Source organism: Charadrius vociferus, unplaced genomic scaffold, assembly GCF_000708025.1.
Source record: "Charadrius vociferus isolate BGI_N301 unplaced genomic scaffold, ASM70802v2 scaffold15, whole genome shotgun sequence".
Lineage (NCBI taxonomy): Eukaryota > Metazoa > Chordata > Aves > Charadriiformes > Charadriidae > Charadrius > Charadrius vociferus.
Window position 1 is genome coordinate 6,302,053 of NW_009650064.1, and position 22,687 is coordinate 6,324,739.

The following is a 22,687-nucleotide window of genomic DNA, read 5'->3' on the forward strand; positions in this document are numbered from 1 at the left end:
TTTTTTTTGTGCGTAGCACACGCCCCATCTCATCTGTTAGGATGTAAAGGGGGAAAAAAAAGAAAATTTTTTTATGTAGCAATACAATATTGTTGACTTCACATGGAGTACTACATCCAGCTCTGGGGCCCCCAATATAAGAAGGATATGGACCTGTTAGAGCAGGTCCAGAGGAGAGCCACGAAGATGAGCTGGAGCACCTCTCCTTGTGAGGACAGGCTGAGAGAGTCGGGGTTGTTCAGCCTGGAGAAGAGAAGGTTCTGGGGAGTCCTTATAGCAGCCTTCCAGTACCTGAAGGGGGCCTATAGGGAAGATGGGGAGAGACTCTTTATCTGGAAGTGTAGTGATAAGATGAGGGATAACAGTGTTAAACTGAAAAAGAGTAGATTTAGACTAGATATTAGGAAGAAATTCTTTACTGTGAGGGTGGTGAGACACTGGAACAGGTTGCCCAGGGAAGCTGCAGAAGCTCCATCCCTGGAAGTGTTCGAGGCCAGGCTGGATGGGGCTGTGAGCAACTTGGTCTAGTGGGTGTTGTCCCTGCCCATGGCAGGGGGGTTGGAACTTGAGGTCCCTCCCAACCCAAACTATTCTATGGTTTGATGTGTTATCTGTAACAGCCTTTTATCCCTACTGTAGCTGAGCCAGTTGTTCCTAGTCTTGCCTTTTCTTGCAGCTGATAGTTCCTGTCTCAGAACTAGAGTACCTCTTTCAGCCTCTGTCTCGTTTGCCTCCTCTAATGATGGCCCTTGATAACAGCGTCATGTCTGGGTCCCCATCTGCCTTGCACAATAGCCTGCAAGTGTGGCGTTTTTAAAGGCACTTGTCCAAGAGGATGTCAAAACATCAACCAGTTTCTAAATGATTCAGATGGTTTCCTTGGGGTGGGGGAAGGGGAAAATGAGACAACCTGCCTTTGATCTACAGAAAGACATTTATGGGGTGAAAGCTGTAGTTTGTTTCATTTGTGTTCTCAGGAGCAGCAATCTCCTTTTTCCTGGATAGAGGTTAATTATTTGATGATGCTGTGTTGCCTGTAGAGCCTTCATATAGGAGTATGAGCTCTCATCTTGCTCCACTTTGCACGCAGAACAAATAGACACTGTTGCCTGAAGGTACTTCCAGCTTAGCTCTAGGAAAGAGGCAACGCATGTGTGTGGCCCTGAGAGTATGGGGGAAGCCAGCCCTGATCAGCAATTACGCTATGGCTTGCTAGTTAGCCTAAAGAAAAAGCGAACTCTTCTGTTCCTAGGCCTTCTGCCAGAAGCGGGTTAGGGATGCATGTGGAAGATAACTGGAAAACTACAAACTTAAAGCTTTCGCTTAGAATCTGTTTCCTTATCTGTGGCAAGCTTTGTCTATAACTGAAGCACTCAAACCTCCTTGAGAAGATGCTTAGGAACACTGTGGGCATTTGGTGTTTCCATAGGTAACCCACCCAGGGCTTAGCAACCTTAATGGTTAAAAGCGTTTCCTGCTAGTAACCACTGAAAATTGAACTTTACTGCAGTTAAAAGCCGCTTCTGCTTGCTGGGAATGTAGAAGGGAACAAATGTTTGCATCTTTCTTCACATAATTGACTACTGTTGTCATTTTTTCCTTCTCTCTGTTAAGCCTTTCCAGTTCTTAAATTTTACCATTTTTCTTTAGACTTCTGGTTATTCTTGTAGCCCTCTTCAAGAGAATCCTAGATGTTTTGTTTTCAAGTGTGGTCCTAAAAGCCAGCTTATGAAGACTACTTTAAATTCTAATCCTATCCTTTTGTGCTGTTTGAATAAGGAGGTAGTTGCGTACATGTCTACAGGAGCGGTATTGTATGGAGTAGGTGCTTGTCCTTGCACTGAACAAGTAGGTGATGGGGTCTGGTGTCCTGGGGTAAGATGACATAGGAGGCCAAAATGACCCTTTGATGTGGTCTGAGAGTGATAGAATGAAGCTGGGCATACTGGCCTTAAATAATATTCTTTATGGCTTGTATCTTCTTTTAATGGCTGGGCTTGTCTAGTGTAATATGTCTTATTCCCTTTCTCTTTCTGAATGCAGACACTTGTACCCTCTTACATGCATATCTTCTCTATTTAATTATTAAACAGGTATTTAATCTGTAATAATTCTGACATGCTGTGATAATTCAAATGTTACTATGGTGAAATTAACTTGTAGTTAAATTGGTGAATATTTTTCAGATACATCCTTTACTTATTCACTTACTTTAATGGCTTCTATTTATTGGCTCATACATAAATATTCAAAGGCTCTAAGTGTGCTGATCTGAGGTGGTTGAACATTCAGTTTTCCAGTAGTAACAGGATTTTTCATCTTAACCACAAAATGTAGTGTTCAGGCTTACGATGACTAATCACATGTAGATTTAGGGAGGCGTATTGAGAAATAAACATTGGTTGTAATTAAGTATACGAGTTACTTTTCCTTGTTGCTCGGACTTAACCATACGTGACTAATTGGGCACTCGCTGTGAAAATGATCCCATGGGTAACGATGCAGTGCACTTTGAACCTGAAGAGGGGACGTGCCTTCCTCCTGCCTGAACTTGTAGGCAGCGGCCCTGAACTGTGTGTGGTGGGAGAGAGAAGACACTGCCTTGGGCACCCTGGGAGCCCTTGCAGGAGTCTCTGGGAGAGGTGTGAGGCTGTGGCAATGGAGGAGATGCGATGGCTGTAGCAGAAAACGCGTGCTTGCCCTTTGCATCTCTCTGACCGGGAGGAAGACAGGCGGGGAGCTGGGGAGCACCGCCGTGAGCATAGGCACAAGGCTCCAGTGCAAAAGTCCTCTCCTCACATAGGAGAAGGTGGGGACAGACAGCTGAACAGACCTTTGCACAGGGAGGAGGATCTGGAAGAAGGAGCTCAGCTCTTGAGGAGAGACCTGGAGACCTGAGCTTTTTCTGTGTGTATCTAGCTGGGAGAGAGTGGGGAATGCCAGTGAAGCTGCCTCTCCTCTTTGGGAGAAATGTTCACTGGCGACTCAGACCGCACTAACGAGAGGGTTTTTAATTTCTTCCCTAGGGATGTTACCTATTGCTTTATCATTAACACCCCTGTTGTCATTTTTTACAGGTTTCACACAAACTGTTTACCAGTCATGACTCTGCATGTCCTGTACCTAAGCTGATAAAGCATCTATGCACTTTAATCTCAAGTCTATGCCACTCTTCTAGTACAGTGTGAGCTGTGCCTTGAACCTTGGATATAAGGATCTACCAGCCAAAGTCTTGTTCCTGCCTTAGTAATGTTCCAGAGGTTAAATAACATGCTCATGGGAGAGATTAATAGCTTGTCCAGCCAAGAGCCAGAGTTCAGTGAGAAAGAAGATGATGAGTGGATTCTGGTTGACTTTATAGGTAAGATGTCTGTCAAATCTAAGCTCTGCTTAGAAGCCAGTAGCTTGGGAGAAACTTTACCTAAGCAAAACCAGTGTGGATTAGAGCATAGGATGTCTTCCAAACAAATGTACAAAAACATGTTATGTAAACTGATCAGAAAAATGATGTCAGGTTTATTAGTCTGACACAGGCTTCAGCAGAACCACTTGTACAGATAAAATATGTTTGACTTATTACGCAATTGTATTGCTTTACTGATAACAGTTGTTTTACGTGTCTAGTGTGGCCTTCCCCCTCCCCTTGCTTTAAAAAAATAATTTTGTACGTGCTGACAGGAGTTTATTTCTGTTTCTTTGTCTTTTTCTATATCTCATTTCTGGCCACGTGCAACCTTGTTTTTGACCTCCTGCAATCACCAATATCCATGGGTTCTTCTCCACTGACTAATGGCCACCTACAGCAGACACTTGCACTAATTGCTCCGCGGAGGAAGCGGACATCGCTGAAGCATCGGCGGCGGATGGCTCCCCCGTCTTCTCTTGTTTACCGTCTCCCTTGGAACACTTGCCAGAGGCCAGCGAGTCTTGCTTCATCCAGTTTGAGTCGTGCCCCATGGAGGAGAGCTGGTTTATCACCCCTCCCCCATGTTTTACTGCAGGTGGATTAACCACTATCAAAGTGGAAACCAGTCCGATGGAGAACCTCCTAATAGAGCATCCCAGCATGTCTGTGTATGCTGTCCACAATACCTGTCACAGCCTTAATGAGACTGGATGTGGAGATGAGGAGTTTCACAGCCCAGGTAGTCCCAGGTATGTCCGACTGCTCTTGTCAGGGAGCTCTGTTGCTGAAAATATCTGGTTTCTTACTTGATCGGCTTAGACACTTAATACTGAATTTTCCAGCTTATTTCCGAGCAAGTAAATAAAGCATGAATACTACACAAGGTGGGTAGGGTGGTCAGGGCTGCCTGCCTGCTTAGAAAAAAGGTTACACAAGATGACTGTGTCAGGAAACAGTTGGGTATGCTATTTGGACACTGCAATGAATATTTATGGAGCTTAATTGTTCCCTCACAGAATATGCTCCAGTCCTGTTGAAACCGGTGGCAGTTAACTGTATAGCTGATAACACAGATTTGAAAGCACTTTGCCCCCTCTATAGCTATATGTAATTTTCATAACTGTTAGTACCGTTTCAGTCACCTCATGAGATGAAACATTACTTTCACTATGCTGACAGGGGAGTCTGCTTTGGCATTTTTTTGTTCCTCAGATCTAGTGATAGATTAGGATAGGATGAACTTTTTCCACAGGTGGCTTGTGGAACAAAAGCAAACTGAAATATTCCACAAAACTTACTCCCCTCAAGGTAAAAAATTGTGCTGCAAACTTCTACTTTTAGTAAGGTAAGAAGTGGGGCTGTTTGACTTTTTTTTGAGTGCTGAGGATCCGTCCATGTGGAATTACTGCAGGTGCATGTTCGCTGTGCACTGCTGCTTTGGTGGTAACTGTCCAGTATATACAGCTATATGAATATTAGTATACATAAATCTATACAAATAGAGTATTTTTGCCATCGTGACTCCACATTTACTTATTTGTTCATTGATTTGGAAATAATTGGGTGTTTTGTTAATCCTGGTTAATGACAAAGACTGACTGTTCCTCCCATCTGGTGCCTATGGTTAGAAACAGTTGTGGGGGAAAAGAAATCATAGCATAGTAAGCTTTGTTACACAGGGGAAAAAATGCATGCACGTGGTAGAGCTGCTGTAGGTAGATACCCATTAACTTTTCTGATCACCTTCTTTATCTCCTTAGGTCAAGGAAATGGGTGACTTTGAGATGACATGCTACTGTGTAATACTGAAGTATAGTGCTGATACAATTAATCTTGGAGAGCAGGCGACTTGTATGAATATTTGAGGAGGGCAGTTTCTGATACTCAGCAGCAAGGGTCTAGCTTAACTTAAATCAGGGGGAAGCTGTGAGCACACAGCGTCTTTAAAATGAGGATCTGAAGGAGTCTGTAAGAGAACTGTAGGCTGTGAGGCGTACTCCAGTGAGAGACAGTAGATCAGTTTATCTAAAATGTTGATTATATTGGATGGTAACATGCAGAATAAGATGCTGACTTTTCTCAGTGGCTTGTGAACTAGGGATACTGGTATAAATTCTTCTAGAGAAGAATCTTGCATTATATTATGCTGTGCAGTTAAACTGCTTTATTGTGTTGGGAAGCTAAAGGCGGGGTGATCCTCAGCTGGTGTGTGAGTAAGTTTCTTCACATTGAATTCTGAGCTGTTGCTTCAGTAGAGGATCTAGGCTTTTGTACAAGAGTTATTTTGGGTGGCAGAACAGGGAGTGGACTTAAGTCTGAAGCTGAGGTAGATTACAGAAACTGGGAAAATCAATTACACTGATAATGCAAAAGCTGTTTTGAAGTCTCTAGTAGTTTAATGGTTGGCCATTTAACATTGTAGGGCCAAGAAAAGCTGCTTAAGGCACACTGGCACAGTAAGTACTACTGTTTTGGGACAGTGCTTTTTGTTTGATCAGGCTGCTAGCAACACTGCTTCCTCTAGAGCCTTGTCTGCCAAAACAATACTGGTTTTAGGACTAACCTTTTGTGCCAAATGATGTTACTTGATCAAGCCTAACTACATCTGCTTTAACAAGCCAAAATGCTAAGTGCAGAAAAAAATGACTTAAATATTAATTGGGACGGGGTCTGAAGCCTTTAATCTTTCTTGTGAAGTCTGCCTCTATAGCGCAACTAGCAGGACACTTTTGCTTTCTAGCAAAATAGATGCTGGGGGGGCAGCAGCAAATGTGTGTAGCAGCAGTCTGGCTTTAGACACAGCCCCTCTAAAATTACATTTTGACAACATTGATGGCGACTCATCAGCCCTGTTCTGTCAGTGCCTGGGGCTCACTGGTGTCAGGCTACCAAAGGCAACCACTAAGATACCAAAATGCTTGGAGGAGTATTTGACCTCTTAGCTAATTCAAACCACCTCTGCTATCCCACTTTAAGATGGCAAGTAGAAATCTGCATAGAAGGTGTTTACAAGGCACTGTAAATTGTTTTGTGCTGTGTTATTAGCTTATTTCTTGCTTTGTATTTCAAGTGCTAGGTTTTGGACAATATCCAGTGAATGAACAGGGGAAAACTGGCATGTCACACATAGCTATTAATGGCTTCAGTCAGTCGTATGAAGCTACTCAAGGAGTGAAAAGCAAGTGGATTTGGATATTTTAAAAAAAACAAAAGTAGAAGGAAGGGAGTATTCCCTTGCTGATGAAGTATTTCACTCCAGTGTGGAGAGGCAGAAGAGCTCGCTTCTGTGCCAGGCACCTGCAGCCCCCCTGCCCCGCAAAGAGCAAGGCTGCAAGGGCATACCATGGGCATGGCAGACCAGTCTTAGTCTGCACAGACGTTAAATGCAAGTTAAGCTCTTCCAGAAAAGACTTTATAATGAAGTCATGCTAGTGCTGAAAAACAGACTTCCCAAGAGACATCTTGCTCATGCCTGAGCAAGCTCCTGGTCTTGCAGGCATCTTTCCTGGGCACCACTGAGTTGACAGATAGTTGTTGGCCCTTGGGTGGGGACAGAAAAGGGAAGCAACTCTGGTGCCACTGATCTCGCACCAGCTGTGACACTCAGACTTGGGATTTGCTTTGCTTTTAAAACCACCAGGCTATTTTTAGCTTTACTTTGGAAGTTTCAGGAAACATCAGTGATTGTCCTGTCAAGTAGGGAAGTCCTTTTTCAACATGTCTGTCCCTGCTTGCATAGGCTGCTGGTTTGTTTTTCCACTAGTGCATGATGGAGTAAGGGTTTGCCAAAACTGCTGACTATCTGCTCATGAAATCTAGAGGGTTGGTTGAGGAACAATCCTTCTAAGTTATTTCCTGTGTGTGTCACAACTGGTCTATCTTTCCTGTTCCTGTGCATGAATATTGTTTGGATTTACTTGTGTATCTGGCAATCCCAACACATTTGTTAGCATGCTTCTGTTTTCAGGCTGAACCACCAATGTTAAAGGTGATTTTTAAACCAAACTTTGCCTAGTGGGTAGTCCCAGGTCTTCTAAAGCTGGAGCAATGTGACACACACTGCCTTCTATTTCTGGTCTATATTGCATCTTGGGCTTATGGAGGTGGGGTGGGGAAGGACGGGCCCAGTAGCATAATACACCAAAAGTCCAAAGGCTATTGTGGTGCCTTCACACTAAAAGTGACTTAGCAGCACGATATGTTACTTACCAGTGTGGTTTTCCTGAACAGGCTTGACGTTGCTTCAGCCCAAATCTGTCTAGTAGATTAAGGGTGCTCTTTTGAAATGCTGGATGATAATATCCATGTTCTCCTGCCCTCGATAGTTTGCATGTCTTTCCAATGCACCTCAGTAATGACCGATATCTGCTTGTTACGCTTCTAGACTGGAGGCTCGAAATGAAACGGGACAGCGGGTTCACTGCTATGTCGCAGCTCTTGCAACTCGTTCAACTTTTCTGGAAAAAAACAAGAGCTTTCGTCCTACCCACTGGATAAAAGAACATAATGAAAGACACTATCTCAACAGAAACGGTCTCCGTCGCCAAAACCTCACCAGGGATTGCCACTCTCGGCAAATCAAGCACAACGGACTGTTCGTTCACCAGCCTTGCCAGCGCCAGTTCAATTACTGATGGCTCTCATGGTTTTAATCTATGGTCTAATTGTTTTTAGGTTGCTCTTGTTTTCATGCATAGGTAAGTGTGGTCAATCTGAAGCTGATTGTCAATCCCTCAAACACAATCATAACTAGTGTTGCATACTTTTCAAATGACACATAAATCTCTGAACATCACGCAGCAATTCCTAAATGTTGATGTTAAATTTCAATGTCTTGGAAGCCTATCAGTATGATAGTTTGTGTGCTGTTTTATAAACTATGATGTATAGATGGGGTCTTAGTTGGTATTTTAAAGAAACTTAACTGAGATGGAAATCAGTTACATTTTGCATTAATCAAAGAGGAGTTAGAAAATTTGAGGTTAGCCATATGCTTTAAAGACCAGTACTTGACAGCTTGTGTATCTGTCTGTATTCAGCTTATATGATTACTTTCTAACAAGGAAATACTATAGCTGCCGGTGGATACTACACAGCTATGCTGAACTGTTACAGGAAGGACATCTAATCTAAATTGCCTAGTACCTACTTGTGTTAGTGGAGTCTGTAGGTGTGTTGGGTACTTGATATGGGTATCAGAAGAGGGTTAAGTGTCCCCCCCCAGTATTGTTGCAGTATGATATGGCACTGGTGTTACAGATGTAGTACCTCACAGTGGAGTGGAAGGAAAAGTGGACCTATGGGTTAAGTGCAGATGTACAACCCAGAGAGCTGAACTGGGTTTTACTTGGTACAGTTCTAGTTCTTACTCCCTTTCTCTAATTTTTTCTCTTTCTGTCCTTGGACGATGTATTTCCTGTACCCTATTTCATTTAATTTGTAATCTAGTTAAAGGAAAAAAGGAAAATGATGGTGGATCCACCATTCTTTTAACCTCATCATTAGCTGACTCTTCTTTAAAGAAGTCAGGCTGATGGGTAGCTGTTTCTGAGCTGCTAATTGCTGTTTTATTGTCTCATATTTACAGATTGAGAGTAGCTCAAAAGTAGCTAGAAGGAAGGTTTTATCAAAAGTTCTCCTAATTTTCTCTCTAAAAATGAAGTCTGAGTTAATTGTGACTGGAAATTAAGGGCAGTGTGTGGCAGGGAGAAGAGCACGTTGAAAAACAGTCTTACAGAACTAAACACAGTGATAACAGGGTGTATAAAAAAAAAAAAAGTAAAGATTGAGATGGATTGGCAGTGGTTGCCCCAGTGGGGGCAGAAGGACTGGATAGCAATTCTGTGGGCCAACAGGAAAGAAAAGCCATTCAAAACTAACAAGTAGTTTTCTGAAGAACACTGTGTGAAATGTTTTGGAAGTTGGCAGGTGCTTAAAAGTTCACCTGTCAACAAAGTGCATATTACATAGCAGCCACGTGGCATGCTGAACCAATAGATCAATGTGGGAAGCAGATTAAATGGCTATAGAGGTAAGGAAGCAGAAATGTGCACTGAAAGAAGGGGGGAAATATGTCAGTTTATCTCCCTTTCTGTCAGTGCTTAATGTGATTTACTGTTTTTTTCCTTGCATTTAGTGCCTAGGGCATTAAAGTATTAACATTACATTCAACCATGTCTTCCAGTAGTCCTTATACAGAAGTTAGTATAAAGAGTTGTGTGAGGAGTCCTTGAGATTAAGCAAGATCAATAATGTGAATTATTCCAGACCTATGAAGTATTTTAAATTCTGCTAAATGCTTCAATTTCACTGAAGCAAAACCCCAACAATTTGGATTAACCTTGATGTAGTGGTACTGTTGCACATTCTGCAGGTGGAACTGTTGTGGCATGTACTCAGTGTACAGGAAACACTTATAACATCTGTTTTGCTGCAGATGTGCTGCTTCACTGAGATTAGGATTGTTGCAAAGGGATGTTTTTAAATGTATAAAAGCAAGAGGTGCTTTCCTGGATAGACTAGTCTTTTTTTTTTTTTTTTAAGATATGTTGCATTCACATGGACAGTGAAAGAAAACAAAATTGTTCACATCATGAGTTTCCAAAACAGATTTTGTTACTGTTCTTCTCAGCAGTATGCGCCCATGTCTGTACAACAAGTATTTTGTGGTCCAAATAGTCTGGTTTATCTGCAAATAGCTGTAGCTTCACCAGTCTCTCATCTGTTCATGAATACTCTTACTTGCCTCAAATTATCTACCTTTATCACTCCAACTTTTTGCCCAGCTTGAACTTCCTTCTCCTCACTGCCAACTTTCTAGCTCAGGAAAATTCTTTGCTTTCCTTTATTTTTCTTTATATAAAGTAACTACTTTCCTTCAGCTTTAATTTTCTTAAAGTGAAATGAAGGAAGATGGGGTCTCCACCTCCCCATGTTGGAAGGAGTAAGTGATCCTTTAACTCTTAACGGGGAGGTGGAGTTGTGAGAGTTTAAGGCTCCCAGGCATTACAATGAGAGCCTTGGTCCATTCTTCTCAGTAGGCAAGTAAATGCAACTTTAGACTGCTCCTAGAATTGGGAGATACTGATCTTTTTATACTACATTACTAGATGACTTTCTGGTGATGAAAACCTATATCTTTCAGGATATAAACTGTTTTGTTGCACAAAGCTGTGCTTCTCAATTTGTAATATTGGAAACCATATTATTGTGTGAGATAGTACTGCATCAATGGCTTTTTGTTAATTTGTTTTACATATTTATGTTGGTCTAGCCCTGTTTTGTGCCTGGAGCTATTGGGCAATTAGATTTGTTTTGGTTTTCTGTTTTAATAGTGAGCTGTGTGGCTTTTTATATGGTTTTTGAATTGTATTAAAGTGTGTGTGTTTTTTCTTGTAAAAGTGGAGGCCTTGCACTGTCTCATACTGATTGATATTCATGAATCTTGCTGAAACTGTATTTTCATATGTATTGGTCAATACAGATTTGCATTTTAAACTGTGCCTTCTACACAGCAAACTTGAAGATTCAAAAGGGACATTTCAGTTACGTTTAATACTGTACATCAGTCTATGCATATATGGCAGCTTCTCTCCAGAGCCACTTCTCTATTTGTAGCAGTCCTTTTGATATGGAAGAATGTCTGGCTCTTATTTTTAATAGTTTAACACAAGCTGAAAACCGACAAAATACAGCACTTTGCCAAAAAGTAGCATTGCTTAACCAGTGTGTATTTACTAAAGCAATCTTCTGTATTTTGTTTTCATAGTGCGTTCTGTGCACCATGGGGAGACATGATCTTAACTCTCAATAAAAAATGGCCTATTAAAAATCATCGGACTGTTCTTTTTTTTGCTACAGGTCAGTCAAAATCCAAATGCTTGAGCGCCGCATTCAGGTGTGGTAGGTGAAAGTACTGAGTATCTCAAATGCTTGCACTAGTACAGAAGTCCTTCTGGGAACCAGTTTGCATTGCTGACTGAGTGATGGTGCATGGTCTAAGCCTTAAGCATCTCTGCCAACTGCTGTGTTTCCTGATCAGCATGCAGAACTGCCGCAGGTGAACAGGACAGCGATAAAAACACTTTACCACTTAAAGTGGGCACAGGATGGGGGGGGGAAGGCTGTTCCTTATCTAGGCTGAACCTCTCTTGTTTCAACTCGTACCCATTGCCTTTCATCCTCATGACATGCACCACTGTGAAGAATCTGTATGGAAGGTGCTGTTAGCATTCAAGAGGTGGAAGCAGGGACAGAGAACCTGTGCAAATAGCCAGGGATGGGGTTAGGGAAGCCAAAGCCAAGCCTGTCTGTAGCTGAACCTCGCAAGGGATGCCAAGGACAACAAGCTTTCCACAGGTATATCAGCTGCAAAAGGAAAACTAGAGGAAAATGTGGGCCTGCTGCTAAACTGGACAGGAGTCCTCATGACAAAGGGCACGAAGTCTGAGGTAGTCCATGTCATCTTTGCCTTGGTCTCTACTGGTAAGACCAGCCTTTGGGAATTGCAGGCCCCCGAGGCCAGTGGGGAAGGCTAGAGCAAGGAAGATCAACCCTTGATTGGGAAGGATCAAGTTAAACGCTTAAAGATGTGGGACTTACACAGATCTATGGGACACATCCATGACTGGTGAAGGAGCTGGCTGATGTCACTGTGAAGCTGTTTTCAATTATCTTAAAGTTTATAGTAATGGGCAGGATTCCTGAAGGCTTGGAAGAAAGCAAATGTCCTCCCTATCTTCAAGAAGGATGAGAAGAATTGGGGGAACTACAAAACAGTCAGTCTCACTTTGATTTCTGGGAATGTGATGGAGCAAATGATTCTGGAAACCATTTCCAAACATGAGCGAGAAGGTGATTAGGAGTAGCCAGAATGGATTTATGCAGGGGAAAGATGTGTGACAACCTGATAACCTTCTACAATTAGATGACTGGCTCAGTGGATGAGGGGAGAGCGGTGGATGTTGTTAATCTTGACTTTAGCAAGGCTTTTAACGCTGTCCCCCATAACATCTTCCTAAACTGATGAATTATGGACCACACAAGTAGGTGGTGAGCAGGTGTGTCAAGAACTGGCTGAACTGCTGTGCTCAAGGTGTTGTCATCAGTGGCATGAAGCCTAGCTGGAGGCTAGTTGCTACTGGTGTATGCTACCGGTACTGGATCTTACACTGTTTAAAAACCTTCATTAATGACCTGGTCAAGGGGCAGAGTGCAGAATCAGCAAGCTTGCAGAAGATGGGAGGATTTGTTTATCCATCAGAAGGACCTTGACAGACTGGAGAAATGGTGTGATGGGAACCTCATGGAATTCAAAAAGAGGAAATGTGGAGTCTTACACCTGAAGGAGACATAACCCCAGCCACCAGTACAGGCTGGAGGCCAACTGCCTGGAAAGCACCTCAGCAGAAAAGACCTGGAGGGTCCTGGTGGATGCCAAGTTGACCATGAGTCAGCAGTGTGCCCTTGTGGCCTCAAAAATGAAAAGCTTCATGGGCTGCATTAGGAAGAGTGCTTCTAGGAGGTGTATGGGGGTGATTCTTCCCCTCCACTCTGACTTCCAAACACATCTGGATGCTGAGCTGCCCAGCATATGAGAGAGATGGATGTAGTGGAATGTATCCAGCAGGAGGTCAGGGAGATAATAGGATTGAAGACTGAAATAAGGGGGAGAGGCTGAGAGCTGGGATTGTTTAGGCTGGAGAAGAAAAGGCTCGGGCAGGGGGGGAAGTCTTGTCAAGGTCTGTAAACACCTGACAGGTGCAGTAAAGAAGAAAACCAAACTCCTCTAGTGCTGCCCAGGGAAAGGACAAAAGGGAATGGGTGCAAGCTGAAAGATGGGGAATGCCATTTAAATGTAAGAACGAGGCTCACTGGTCTTCTCCAGGTTGTTCTTTTGGCTTTTTGTGAAAACGTGTGTGAATATTTTTGTTTATCTTCTGTCATCAGGGATCCTCGATCTCTATGGCTTTTCAAAGATCATGGAAAGTGGTCTTGCAAGGACATCGCTCGGCTCTCTCAGCACATTGGATGTAGGCTGCTGGGCTCTATGGACTTCTATGGCTTGAGCTGTTGCAAGTAGTCCCTAACTTGATTCTCACTCACTGAACAAACTGGGTGACAAAATGTTGTATTTAACTGACAGTGGTGAAACGGAATTTATACAACAAAGCATCCATCTTCCCAGCAGAAGCACTAAGATCTTGTTTTCAAATGTAGATTTTGTGACTTGTACATTTAGCAAAGCAGCAAGTCTATGGTGAGAGACGTACAGTATTCTGCAGGAGAAAGTTTGACCAATTATGCCTGTATCCATACAGATAATCTAATGTAGCTATACTGATAGTGTTCCTCTTAGAAGTGCTTAGTTCAGACTTAATGCAACTTTTTAAATTTAGGTTGGACACTTTCTGAAACATCCTGAACTAGTGTCTTTTAAAACTTTTCTCTGCCAAAGCAAAAATGTTCATATAAAGGGTCATATCAATGTAACCATATTGACTTAAGTTCTCAGTTTATGTTCTGTTTTTCCTGTGTGTATAAATCCTTGTGCATCTCTGTTGAAGCTAGCATGGTAATTACTGTTCTATGACACTTAACACTGATGGAGGTACTCTTTCCTCATTGAGTCATTCAGTATCTGCTTTCTTTGTCTCATTTACTTCTTTTGGTGCTTGTTTATAACCACAAAATGCTGTTACCTCCATTATTCAGTGATACTTGCAAGTAGGGTTGAGGGGGTTTGACACACATAGAAATGACTCATCAAAAGAACAGGCTGGTGCTGCTGCAGCACTGTTCCTGCGATGTGGTCACAATACATCAGTCTTAGAATAAATAGGACTGAACTGAGACTTAACAGGATGTGTATAAAGCTTTGTGTATCAGGTAGCCTTTTTCTTCATGAAAATACTGTCTTGGAGCTACCGCTGTAACCCTAATACTTCAGAAGTTGGTCTCTTGACTTTTTCCAAAGTTTTATGGGCAGATTGATAGTTTGACACTCAAATACCTTAATGAGGCAGATAGCTTACCCATGAAATTACAATATAGTTAAGGAAAAAATAACAATAACCAAAAAAGAAAACCCAGATAAGGGTAACAAAACTAGGCTAGCAGTGAGGAGCCCGTCTACAGACATGGACTGTGCCATAAATTTATTCTTACTCCTGAAGTGCAGTCTTCCCATTATTGTGTCCAAGCAAGACCACCTAGTCAGGCAATATAATAAGAAATATAATTATGACCAAATATCAGTCTGAGTGATAATAGAATCCCAGATTCCCTGAAATGGGACTCTGCAGAGAATTAATAGAAGTGGGAAAGAGGAGGGAGGCCTCAGCTTTTTGGGGTATGTGGGTAACGGTGAATAGCTGTCAACTTTTGCAAGATGAATGAAGAAGAAGAGATCATGATTAAGAAAGGGGGGACTGACATGGGCAGAAGTATCCCCTTGTCTACTCCCAGCAGTGAATTTCAGCTCTAGCTCTTCTGTTTGTAGTCAGGAGTAGGAGATGGATGTGTCTGGCATGGGGAGGAGAGAGGAATTTGGCTTCTGTGGCTTGTGACAAGCCACTTAGCAGCTGAATTAGTAGATACAACTTTATCAAAACTTTATCCATCTACTAATGGAGGGCAGTTTGGGATGGGGTATTATCTCCTGCACATCACCCTTGCCTGTGGAGAGATCCGTGATGTGCCCTAAATGTAGCCAAGACTGGGGCTATGGAAGAATCATAAATCTTAGTCCCCAAGTGTTGAAAAGGTGTTTGCTACAGTGCTTGGAAGCTGGGGCATCAGCAATAAGCACCCTTCACCTTGCATGCTTGCAAAAGAAAGCCCTGAGCCCAGGGCCCAGTAGCTGTAGGTTTAATGAGGTAACGTGAGTCATCTGAATGAGGAACCAAATACACTCTGAGTTCAGAGACTCAGTCAGGGAAAAGAGGGCCTTCCCTTGCAGTCACCTGCCTCCTGCTTCTGGTGTCTCCTAACATGCTGTCCACCTTAGGAGGTCATGGTGAGGATAAGTTAGTCTAGTTTGTTTTTAAAAAATACTGTATTATTGTCCTGCTTGTGTTTTACACGGCTCTTTTCTGTCACCTGGGATTCCTTCTTTCCTGATACCTGCACATCTCCTGGTCCAAAAGGTGTCAAGTTTACAGCCCAGTGGTGAAAGGAAGCTAGAAAACATGATGAAGGTGGGTCTCGTTATTTCTTTGAGCTGCAGACAGGAGATCCAATGTAGGGGTAAGTGAAGATAGGTTTTGCTTGGCTATTAGTTATAGGTGCTGCTTCTCACTGCAGAGGTGCTGTCCTTACTAGGGTTTGACTGTGGGATTTGTTCAGGATGTTGGGGTAAGGATTGTACTTTAAAGGTGTTTCACCCTTGGTGTGTTGAAAGTGAGAGTTTAAATGTTCACATACAGGAAAGGACAGGGGTCTCTGACAGGATGTGGATAAAGGATCTCCTGCATAAAAGGTCTTTCAGGACAAGATAATGTTTATTCCAAGCTTCTTACTTCTGGGAAAGGTACATTGTCTCAAGAAGAAAGAAAGAAGATACAAACAAGAACCAGAAAGGATATAGTTTGTTGGTTTGCTTCATGACTGCTGGGAAGTGATGGCATCTACTTCTGAATGAAGGTTTAAAAGGTTGGTAACTCTCTCTCTGCTCCATCCCCTGCTTTTAAAAGTGTGCCTTGAAAAAATCAAGTCAAAGAAGAAATCCTTGTATTGTGCTATAGTGTTGTAGGTCTGACCTTGCAAATTGTAAGGGAACTGTTAACTTATTTTTGATGCCTATTTGAGCTTTCTTCCTCTATTATAAAACTAACTCTTAGTACTGATTGTCTTACGCTGATCTGCTTGTCCTGCAGGTTGATTATCAATAGCTGGTCTCAGCCTATGATCTCTGTTGCTGGTATTTATCTTAGTCATGAGCATGTGAATATGCATTTCTAAAAAGTTTACTCTGCGTTATATTTTAGCTAACAGGTTCTTAATAACTATAATATGGGCTCTCTTCCCTCCAAATCAGAAAAAAAACCCACAAAATAAGTCAATCTTGTGAGGTCTTAAAAATATTCCTTAATACGTATTAGCTGGATCATGCCTTGTTTGAAAAAGACTCTGAAATTAAACAAGCAGGAAAGTAGTAGAATATTATAGGTTCTAACAGAAAACAAGGGTTTTGAAATATCGGGGTTTCAAGTTATCCCATGCTGTTCAGCAGAAGAATTGTAGAATCATAGAATGGTTTGGGTTTGGAGGGACCTTAAAGATCATCGAGTTCCAATCCCTCTGCCATGGGCAGGGACACCTCCCACTAGACCAAGTTACTCAAAGTCCCATCCAGCCTGGCCTTGAACACTTCCAGGGATGGGGCATCCACAGCTTCCCTGGGCAACTTGTTCCAGTGCCCTACCACCCTCACAGTAAAGAATTTCTTCCTAAAATCTAATTTAAATCTACCCTCTTCCAGTTTGAAGCCATTGCCCCTCATCCTATCACTATACTCCATGATAAAGAGACTCTCCCCATCTTCCCTGTAGGCCCCCTTTAGGTACTGGAAGGCTGCTATAGGGTCTCCCTGGAGCCTTCTCTTCTCCAGGCTGAACAACCCCGACTCTCTCAGCCTGTCCTCGTAGGAGAGGTGCTCCATCCCTCTGACCACCTTTGCGGCCCTCCTCTGGACCTACTCCAACAGGTCCATGTCCTTCTTATGTTTTGGGCCCCAGAGCCAGATGGAGGGACTAGAATCACCTCCCTTGACCTGCTCACCAAGCATCTTTTGATGCAGCCCAGGATACAGTTGGCCTGCAAGTGCACACTGTTGGCTCATATTGAGCTTCTCATCCACCAGCACCCCCAAATCCTTCTCCTCAGGGCTGTTCTCAATCCATTCTCCACCCAGCCTGTATATGTGCTTGGGATTGCCCCAATCCACATGCAGGTCCTTGCGCTTGGCCTTGTTGAACTTCATGAGGTTGGCACAGGCCCACCTCTCAAGCCTATCAAGGTCCCTCTGGATGGCACCCCTTCCCTCCAGCGTGTCAACTGCTCCACACAGCTTGGTGTCATTGGCAAACTTGCTGAGGGTGCACTCCATCCTACTGTCCATGTCACCAACAAAGATGTTAAACAACACCGGTCACAGTACCAACCCCTGAGGAGCGCCACTCGTTACTGTTCTCCACATGGACATCAAGCTGTTGATCAAAACTCATTGAGTGCAGCCATCCAGTCAATTCCTTATTCTACTGGTCTATCCATCAAATCCATGTCTCTCCTATTTAGCAACAAGATTGTTATGCAGGACAGTGTCAAATGCTTTGCACAAGTCCAGGTAGATGATGTCAGTTGCTCTTCTCTTATCCACCAATGCTCTAACCCCATTGTAGGCGGCCACCAAATTTGTCAGACATGACTTGCCTTTAGTGAAGCCATGTTGGCTGTCACTGATCACCTCCTTATTTTCCATGTCTCTTAGTATAGTTTGAGGATCCGCTCCATGATCTTGCCAGGCACAGAGGTGAGACTAAATGGCCTGTAGTTCCCTGGGTCTTCCTTTCTTCCCTTTTTAAAATAGGCATTGTGTTTCCCCTTTTCCAGTCAGTGGGAGCTTCACCGGGCTGCCACGACTTCTCAAATATGATGGATAGTGGCTTAGCAACTTCATCCACCAGTTCCCTCGGGACTTGAGGATCCATCTCCTCAGGTCCCATGGATTTGTGCACCTTCACGTTCCTTAGATGCTCTCAAACCTGTTGTTCTACGGTGGGCAGTTAATTCTCCCAATCCCTGCCTTTGCATTCTGCTACTTGGGCCATGTGGCTAGACCCCTTGCCAGTGAAGACTGAGGCAAAAAAGTCATTGAGTACCTAAGCCATATTGCAGGTAACCAGGTCTCCTGTTTCCTCCTGGAGAGGGCCCACATTTTCATTAGTTTTTCTTTTGTCACTGATGTAGCTGTAGAAGTTTTTTACTTCCCTGGCCAGATTTAACTCTGTCTGGGCTTTAGCTTTCCTAACCTGATCCCTGGCTGCTCGGACAATTTCTCTGTATTCCTCCCAGGCTACCTATCCCTACTTCTACCCTCTGTAGGCTTGCTTTTTGTGTTTCAGTTTGTTCAAGAGCTCTTTGTTCACCCATGCAGGCCTCCTGGCATTTTTGCCTGACTTCCTTTTTGTTGGGATGCATCACTACTAAGCTTGGAGAAGGTAATCCTTGAATATTAACCAGCTTTCTTGGGCCCCTATTCCCTCTAGGGCTTCATCCCATAGAACTCTACCAAGCAGATCCCTGAAGAGGCCAAAGTCTGCTCTCCTGAAGTCCAGGGTAGCAAGCTTGCTGTGCTTCCTCCTTCCTGCCCTAGGGACCTTGAATTCTACCATCTCATAGTCACTGCAGCCAAGGCTGCCCTTGAGCTTCACATTCCTCACCAGCACCTCCTTGTTGTTGAGAACAAGGTCCAGCATAGCACCTGTCCTTGTTGGATCCTCCATCGCTTGGAGAAGAAAGTTATCATCGATGCATTCCAGGAACCTTCCAGATTGCTTATATCCTGCTGTGTTGTCCCTTGAACAGATAAGAGTGTTGCTGAAGTCCCCCCCATGAGGATCAGGGTTTGTGAACATGAAGCTGCTTCTGTCTGTCTACAGAGGGCCTCATCCACTTGGTTTTTCTGGTGATATGGCCTGTAGCAGAAGCCCACTTTAATGACATCTGTCCCTGCCCTCCCTTTAGTCCTGGCCATAAGCTCTAGGTCAGCTCCTCATCCATCCCCAGACAGAGCTCCATGCACTCCAGCTGGTCATTGACATAGAGGGTGACACCCCCTCCTCATCTCCCCTGCCTGGCCTTCCTAAAGATCCTGTATGCTTCCATTCCAATGCTCCAGTCACAGGAACCAACTGACCATGTCTCTATGATGCCAATAAGACCATAGCCCTGCAAGTGTGTGCATGTGTCTAACTCCTCTTGTTTGTTCCCCATGCTATGTGTGTTTGCATAGAGCTATTCAAGTTGGACCCCAAATGAAGCTGACTTACTGGATGGAGTAGCTGAAATTCCTTTGTTCTGCACTCCAGGTGCTCTCCTGCTGACCTGTGACCCTTCTCCAGGCTCTGGGCATATTGCTGGCATTGGCATCAAACTAGTAGGAGAGGGATGGATTGAGGTTCCTGTCCCCTGGCAACTCTAGTTTAAAGCCAAGCCCTCTTCATGAGTTTGGTAAGCCTCTGACCAAAGATGCTCTTCCCCTTCTCTGACAGACAGGATCCATCAGTCCTGTATAGAACTGGTTTCTCAAAGCGACTCCTGTGGTCTAAGCAGCCAAATTCCTGGCTGTGACACTAGTCCTGTAAGCATTTGTTGACTCACCAGATTCCACCAGCCCTTCAAAAACCTTTCCCTGGGAGGATTGGTGGAAAAACTACCTGTGCTCCAGAGTCCTTTACCACTGTTCCCAAGGCTCTGTAATCCTTCTTAATGCTCCTCAGATTGCTTCTGGTGTTATCACTGGTGCCCATGTGAAACAACAGCAGTGGAGAATAGTCAACGGACTGTAGGAGGCTTGGCAGTCTCTTGGTGACATCCCTGATATGAGCCCCTGCTAAGCAGCTCACCTCTCTAGGCAGTGTGTCAGGTCACCAAATGGGTGCCTCCATACCTTTCAGAAGAGAGAAAACATTTCAGTTTGGGAAGGGTGCAACTTCCTACTAAAGCATTCCTCTTCAGGAGGGGTGTAAAGCTTTAAAGGTTCTTTGCTTAGGCTATGTAGCCAGAGCCATTCTGCAATAAATGAGCTTAAAACTCCTCTTAAAAAACAATGAAGTTCATCCACACAAGAGTCCTGGAGTAGTCCTTTCCCTTAACTAAGTTATAGAATAGCTTTGACAACATGGCTCTGACTCAAAAAGACAAAGCCCAGCAGCACAACCGAATGACCACAGTAAAATATTTACTGCAACAAGGTAAGAATATGGGGGAAGAGGAGATATTCTGTGCTGTGCCTGGATCACAGTGGAGCTGTGTGCAAATGTTTATAATGAAATACCGTTCCCTTCCTTGGGAACAACCAGGTGGATTCAGAAGCTCTGGGAGAAGAACAGTATTAAGCACGCTTGGTAAATGGATATATCCCCATGGCTTTCTGTCTGTGCTTTATAGATCCCTAATAGACTCTGGGGTCCTTCAAAGAGATCTGTAAAAGGATAACCAAGAAAAGCAGCCTCAGCTGTGGAAACTTGTAAGAAAGGCTCTGTAATTCCTGCTTTTCCAATGGGGTTCACGCCTTCTTGGAACATACGTAGAAGTGGTAATTGGGAAAAAAACATGAAAACCACTAGACTAATCTACAAGGACTTACTGGATCCCAGCACATATACTGCTTAGCAGTTGTAGTGTATTTCTAGAAGCTTAAAAATTCTTCTTTTACACTTATCCCCCCTAAGGAGGCATCCACACAATGAAAAAGGATGTACTGTGTGTTAATTCACTTGGAAATGTCCCAGTGTGGACTAAGTCACTTTAGATTTATTGCCACATCAAAAGGTGAGTGCGTTAGCTTGCATTAAAATCATAATTTTATTGTCTGCAGCAAGATTTTATGACACACTAGCTTATGGGTTTTTTCTTCTGTACTGCTGAAAATTCATGGGAGAAGCTGCTGGCAGGGTGGAGAATGCTTACGGGACCTAGTGCATTTTCCACTACTGAGGCAAAACCACAACTACGATGGCACGCGACCTTCAGTGGCTCACATCAAAAGGTGTGGAAAAACGAGCAGCGTAGTCACTACAGTCTTTGTGCTGAGACCTATTCATGGCAGACCTGATCCATTTAATTTTTAGCTACTCTTCACTTCGCAGTATTCTCCTTTCGCAGCGTGCTACAGAATTTATTCCTGATGCACCAAACCACTTTGCTGCTTGGAGGCTGGCTGCCACCAAACCCTAATGTGACATTTATGAGGGGTGGAGGTTTTTTAGGAAAAAAGATACTTTGTCTCTCCTCTGGTGCTAGCCCCTACATGCAGTTCCAGTTCTCTTTAACAACTTGGCAGTGGTAGGGTTTCATCTTCAGCAAGTCAGTTAAAGGCCTGAGGTCAGAATTAGGTCACAAGTTTGCCCAAAGTCAGGAGACCACCTTCTCTCTGTAGTCAGTGGAGTGGGAGATGCACTTCTGGACAGCAGGATGTATCTTGCTGGTGAACTTCAATGGAGATGAACTAACAGAGCTACCTGGCGAAGGCTACATCTACTTCAGGCATCCCAAACTGTGAAACGAGTTAGGTTTCTTGAAACAAGATGGTGCAATATAGACAGTTGACAAAGATTATTTCTAAGTGCCAATGGGCTTGAACAGATGATGGTGGCTTGTGGGGTTTTTTACATCCCATTTGAACCACAACCAGCAGATTTTCTTCGTGATAAGGACTGGAACGGTCATTTTGCAGGGCTGAGGAGGCTGAGTGGCCACAACATCCATCTCACGTCTGCTGTGCACGCTGCTTCACTTGAAGTTTGCAGGAATCATTGTCCCGACTCCATCAGTCACTACAGGCACCCGCAGTTGAGAGATGGCCCTCACTGCCCTAAACTTGTCACCTGTTAAAATGTCGTTAGCCACCCTACTGTAACACCTCTGCCTTCGGTGGGCTGTGCTGCCTTTTCTCTTGCCCTTGAAAATAGCAAAGCTATGAGAAGGTAAGCGCCAAAGCCATGCTGAATTACTAAATAGGTATTTAGAGGCAAAAACTATGTTTACCCTTTAATAGCGTTACACTTGGGAAAAGAAAAAGCAGAAGTGATTAAAAAGGGTGATGAGGTGGATGTTCTTGCAGGCAGCTGCGGCTTCTCTTCGCGGTCTTTTGCAGCAGGCGTGTTCTGCACCGCAAAAAGAGGGGAGGGAAAGTACCCCTTGCCCCCCCCATCAGCAAAATGGCCACAGGTGCTCTGCCTTGAGGTGAGGGCCTACCTCCACACACACGGGGGGATGGGGCTGTCCACGGGACACCATGGAGGCTGTGCCTGGGGAAGGCCGGTTTCCTGATGGGATGAGTTTCTCTGTGGTAAAACACCCCGCTAGAAAATGGAGGGACAGAGAGAAGAGACCCCGGGGAAGGTTTTGGACATGAAGGCCCAGACCACCCACCGCCTTCGTGGGGCACAGCTGGGTGAAGGCCCTCCCTATGTGTGGTGAGACGTCTGACAGCCATCGGGCTGACACCCCCACACACACGCCCGTGAACGCGGGCCGTGGGAGGGCGTCCCGGCTGAC

General features: G+C 43.9%; 1 protein-coding gene across 2 annotated transcripts; it reads left to right on the plus strand.

The window, feature by feature from the left end:
- Window positions 1-3,075: 3,075 nt before the first annotated feature.
- On the plus strand, window positions 3,076-8,146 carry TP53INP1 (tumor protein p53 inducible nuclear protein 1). Of its 2 annotated transcripts, none has more exons than XM_009891841.1 (3): window positions 3,076-3,361; window positions 3,807-4,155; window positions 7,791-8,146. In XM_009891841.1, the coding sequence occupies exons 1-3, from the start codon at window positions 3,250-3,252 to the stop codon at window positions 8,038-8,040; spliced, it is 711 nt and encodes a 236-aa protein (XP_009890143.1). In that variant the 5' UTR covers window positions 3,076-3,249; the 3' UTR covers window positions 8,041-8,146. The 2 variants fall into 2 exon arrangements, with proteins under 2 accessions (XP_009890143.1, XP_009890142.1); XM_009891840.1 differs by having other exon boundaries at window positions 3,077-3,361; window positions 3,804-4,155.
- The last annotated feature ends 14,541 nt before the right edge of the window (window positions 8,147-22,687 follow it).

Bases quoted from the DNA above. Each gene is read 5' to 3' on its own strand.
- TP53INP1 (XM_009891840.1), top strand. From the start codon at position 3,250: ATGTTCCAGAGGTTAAATAACATGCTCATGGGAGAGATTAATAGCTTG. The intron at 3,362-3,803 runs GTAAGATGTCTG...GGCCACCTACAG, and splicing joins GATTCTGGTTGACTTTATAG to CAGACACTTGCACTAATTGC. The intron at 4,156-7,790 runs GTATGTCCGACT...TTACGCTTCTAG, and splicing joins CACAGCCCAGGTAGTCCCAG to ACTGGAGGCTCGAAATGAAA.